General features: G+C 38.9%; 1 protein-coding gene across 2 annotated transcripts in view; it reads left to right on the forward strand.

Moving 5' to 3' along the window:
* Nucleotides 1-1,645: 1,645 nt before the first annotated feature.
* LOC117177786 (integrator complex subunit 3) overlaps nucleotides 1,646-3,450 on the forward strand; it is a 15,257-nt gene continuing 13,452 nt past the window's right edge. For both annotated transcript variants that reach the window (XM_033368708.1, XM_033368709.1), the window contains exons 1-2: nucleotides 1,646-1,835; nucleotides 2,836-3,434. In XM_033368708.1, the coding sequence (XP_033224599.1) occupies nucleotides 1,770-1,835; nucleotides 2,836-3,434 (665 nt within the window). In that variant the 5' untranslated portion in view covers nucleotides 1,646-1,769. The remainder of the gene's footprint in view (nucleotides 1,836-2,835; nucleotides 3,435-3,450) is intronic.

A 3,450-nucleotide genomic window follows, 5' to 3' on the forward strand; every position in this document is an offset into this window, starting at 1 on the left:
ATACACATAAAAGCCTTAGGTAATTAACAGATGCTCCAATTTAGAACCAAAAAAATTTGAATTGTAACAAGTACGCACTTTTTCCTATCAATGCGTCGCGGGATTTAACTTGCTTCGTAACGAATGAAATTTCAAGCAGACTCCTAATCCTGAATTTGGATTCCCCTGGATGCAGATTTTCCTATTTATAAGTTCCATTTAAGCAAACTCGGACATGCTGTACTTAAGAAAAAATCGAAACTACGCATCTCAGCCACGCGCTTAATTAAAAAGAAACTGCCTAGTCCATAAATATAAAAAAAGGATAATTTTCACTTTAAATTGTCAAACTTTAAAATAATGTAATTAGTCGAGGCTAACTGTAGTACGCCTCGCGTAAGAGTAATAAGCTAAATTGCAAACCGCCACTTCGTGTTCAAAAAAAATTCTTTTCAGTCACCAAACTAAAAAATCACGATTATACAGCCCACTTTCCTGCTACCAAAAGTCAAATTATAAAGGAGTTTTCTCTCTGAACAATCAGATTCACATAAACCTAACTCTTTTCCTATATCATTACTTACGATCCCCCTATACGCTTCATCAGAAATAAAAAATAATAATAAGAAACCCTGCAATTAAGTCTGAAACGAATCAATTAAACGTAAAGTAATACATCATGGGAAATAGATCATTGTCCATGCAAATACAATCTAAATATACGAGGTGTAATCTTATGTATCATTTTCCGCGCCTTCTACTCTGCGTAGAATGTACATCTTAAATTCAAAAACTCAAACATAAAAGTTGTTTAACAAAGAAAATGAAAAGTCCCTTTAAAAACGTATCACAACTTGTCTACCCAGACGACGCCACCCAGTTCTCTGATCAGGAACATCTTTCCACGATTCAATGCATCTTTCTCTCGAGGCTGCATTGCTGCTGCAATGCATACTTAGGACCACTTAGGACAAAGTTTTCGTGGCATTGGATATAAAGTACCAATAACAGTCCGCTGAGAGCGCCACATTTCCGCGCAACACTCAAATCTGTCGTCAATTACGAACATTATGAAACGAACGCGAACGCAAAGTGAATGTGCATAATGTGAATGACGACACAGGCTCTTGCATCACGACTTCCAGTTGCGTGAAGGAAAACGTGGCGCCCCCAGCGGACATTTACAGATCTGAAGCCACCAAAACTGTGTCCCAAATAAATACATTGGCTTGGAGGGCCTGCGTCTAACAAAGGAAAACCCTCCGCTCAAAAATCTCAGATAGAACAAGCACTTCAGGGGGTTATGTTCGTCATTATTTTCATAATTTTCAAGATTCTCGGGTTCACTCACCACAAAAAAAACGTGAGGTAAAAGAATTCAAAATCGCATTTTAATAATAGGAAGCACCCGCGACTTTGAGATATTCGTGAAATAGTGGAAAAAATGACAGGCAATAAAGATTGGAGAAAATCGCAGAAATGCCAGATGACTCAAGTGACCAGAAACCGGGGATTAGCCATGCAAACTGCGCATGCGTAGAGTGGACTACTTTCTTGAACGGGCTGGTTGCTCCTGATTGGTTAAACTAAAGGGAATGGGGGACGCGGCGAGCACTCGCTTCTCGTGAAGCTTCTCTCTTTGTATCAATGCGCATCGGAACGTTTCTCGAGCGAGGTCCGAGGATCGGACGAGAGAGACAAGACAGAGTGAGATAGGTGCAGTGCCAGGAAGACGATTACGATGCACGCTCACGGCTGAAGGCTCGAAAACCGTTGGTTTTCACAAAAATATGGAACAAGCCAAACCGACGCTGCTCTGCAGCTCTGCTGTGGAGAATAAGGACGACCTGGAAGAGGTAACATAAATATTTCAAATAGTCGCTGGATACGTATCGAGTAGGATGTTCGCCATTGTCGCGCATATACGAGGGGGAGCCACGTGCTTCTGGAGAGCGGGAGATTTGAATTTTTACGTTTTTTTAAAACTATTTTTAGGGCTAGATTTTTGTTGCGTAGGCGTTTAGAATTGAAAAGTACATTTTTGACTGGAGGGGGGGGGCTAGTATTTTTTCTTGAAGACACCTGGACCGGGTAGTGATAGAGAAATTTATTTTATTTCTAGTGTGAACTTACAATGGATAAAGCCAATTATTATAAGAAAAAGTAAAAACGTTTGGAGGCAAACTCTTAAAACAAAATTTTATGAATGATTGTATGTTCCGAATGGTAAAATGTCATCTTTTTTTTAAATAAAAGGGGACGCCAGATACTGTGGTTACTTTAAATAGATGTCACTTGTTATGACATGAAAAATGCGGGTTTGTTTTGAAAGTCTCATCCTAAAATAATTGTAAATCCGTTTAATTTCAAGTCGTTACATTTAAAAATGAAGAGCATGTGGCTTTTGAGAATTGGTGGAACGTTATAGACATGATTCTGGGATTGTTATCTAGATGATGACCTATTATCAAGTTTGATCAATGTGGTTGATGTTGATAAGTGAATTTGTTGAGAGTCTTCGTGGTTGTAGATTAATTTTTAATGTTTTTATTATGAACTAAAAAGTTCATGCATAGTTTTGGACCTGATTCAAACATTTAAATTCAATTAAAATAAAGTGGTATCTTGAAGTTTTACTTTAGCAAATTTGCAATGTTAGACTTCAAGTTATTTAACAGAATAATTTTTTTTATAAAATTTCGATTAAATATAAATCAGTTTGAAGTCTTTGGAAGTTTTCAGAGAACGCTCACTCTTTAAGTCGTTCCGACAATTTATTTTTTATTCCAATTCAGTTAATGGCCCATCATGTACACGAAACCTCGAACCTTCTGATAAATTAATCTATTTTTCCAGAAATTCGAAAAATGCTATACCATACTCCAAAACCTGACTGCAGGGTTGTCAGAGAAGGAAGCGCACGATACTCTGAACAAAGCCGTCTGCAAGGAGAAGACTTACGAGGAGGTTTCGCTTGGACTCTTGGTTGTGATTCTCTCGGAGCCTCAGGAAGCAGCCAAAAGTTACAGGGATTTGAACCTAATTTCCAAGGATGGATTAGCCATCGTTTTAACCAACCTTAATACACTAGTATTGGACCGATACCTCCGATTTAATGATGTGACCCGAACTCAGTTGCTTTGGTTATTGCGGGAGATGATAAGGACTAGTGTTGCTAGTGTGGACAGTCTTTGTTTAAGTTTATTGAGGCACGCGGCCGGCGGGGACACCTCTCCCCGAAATTTGTTTCTCGTCGATGCCCTTTTGAATATTTTTCAGGAGAACAGGCCCTGGCTGGACAAATTCCCTATTTTAACGGCATCCGTTGTTTACACCTACCTGCGGTTAATTGAGGACCACAGTGCTGCCCATTTAGCAACTCTTAAGCAGCGGGAAGTCACCTTCCTAGTGAACATCATTCGAGAGAGATTTGTTGACTGTTTAGTTATTGGGAGGTAATATAACAAACTT

Source organism: Belonocnema kinseyi, chromosome 8, assembly GCF_010883055.1.
Source record: "Belonocnema kinseyi isolate 2016_QV_RU_SX_M_011 chromosome 8, B_treatae_v1, whole genome shotgun sequence".
NCBI classification, from domain to species: Eukaryota; Metazoa; Arthropoda; class Insecta; order Hymenoptera; family Cynipidae; genus Belonocnema; species Belonocnema kinseyi.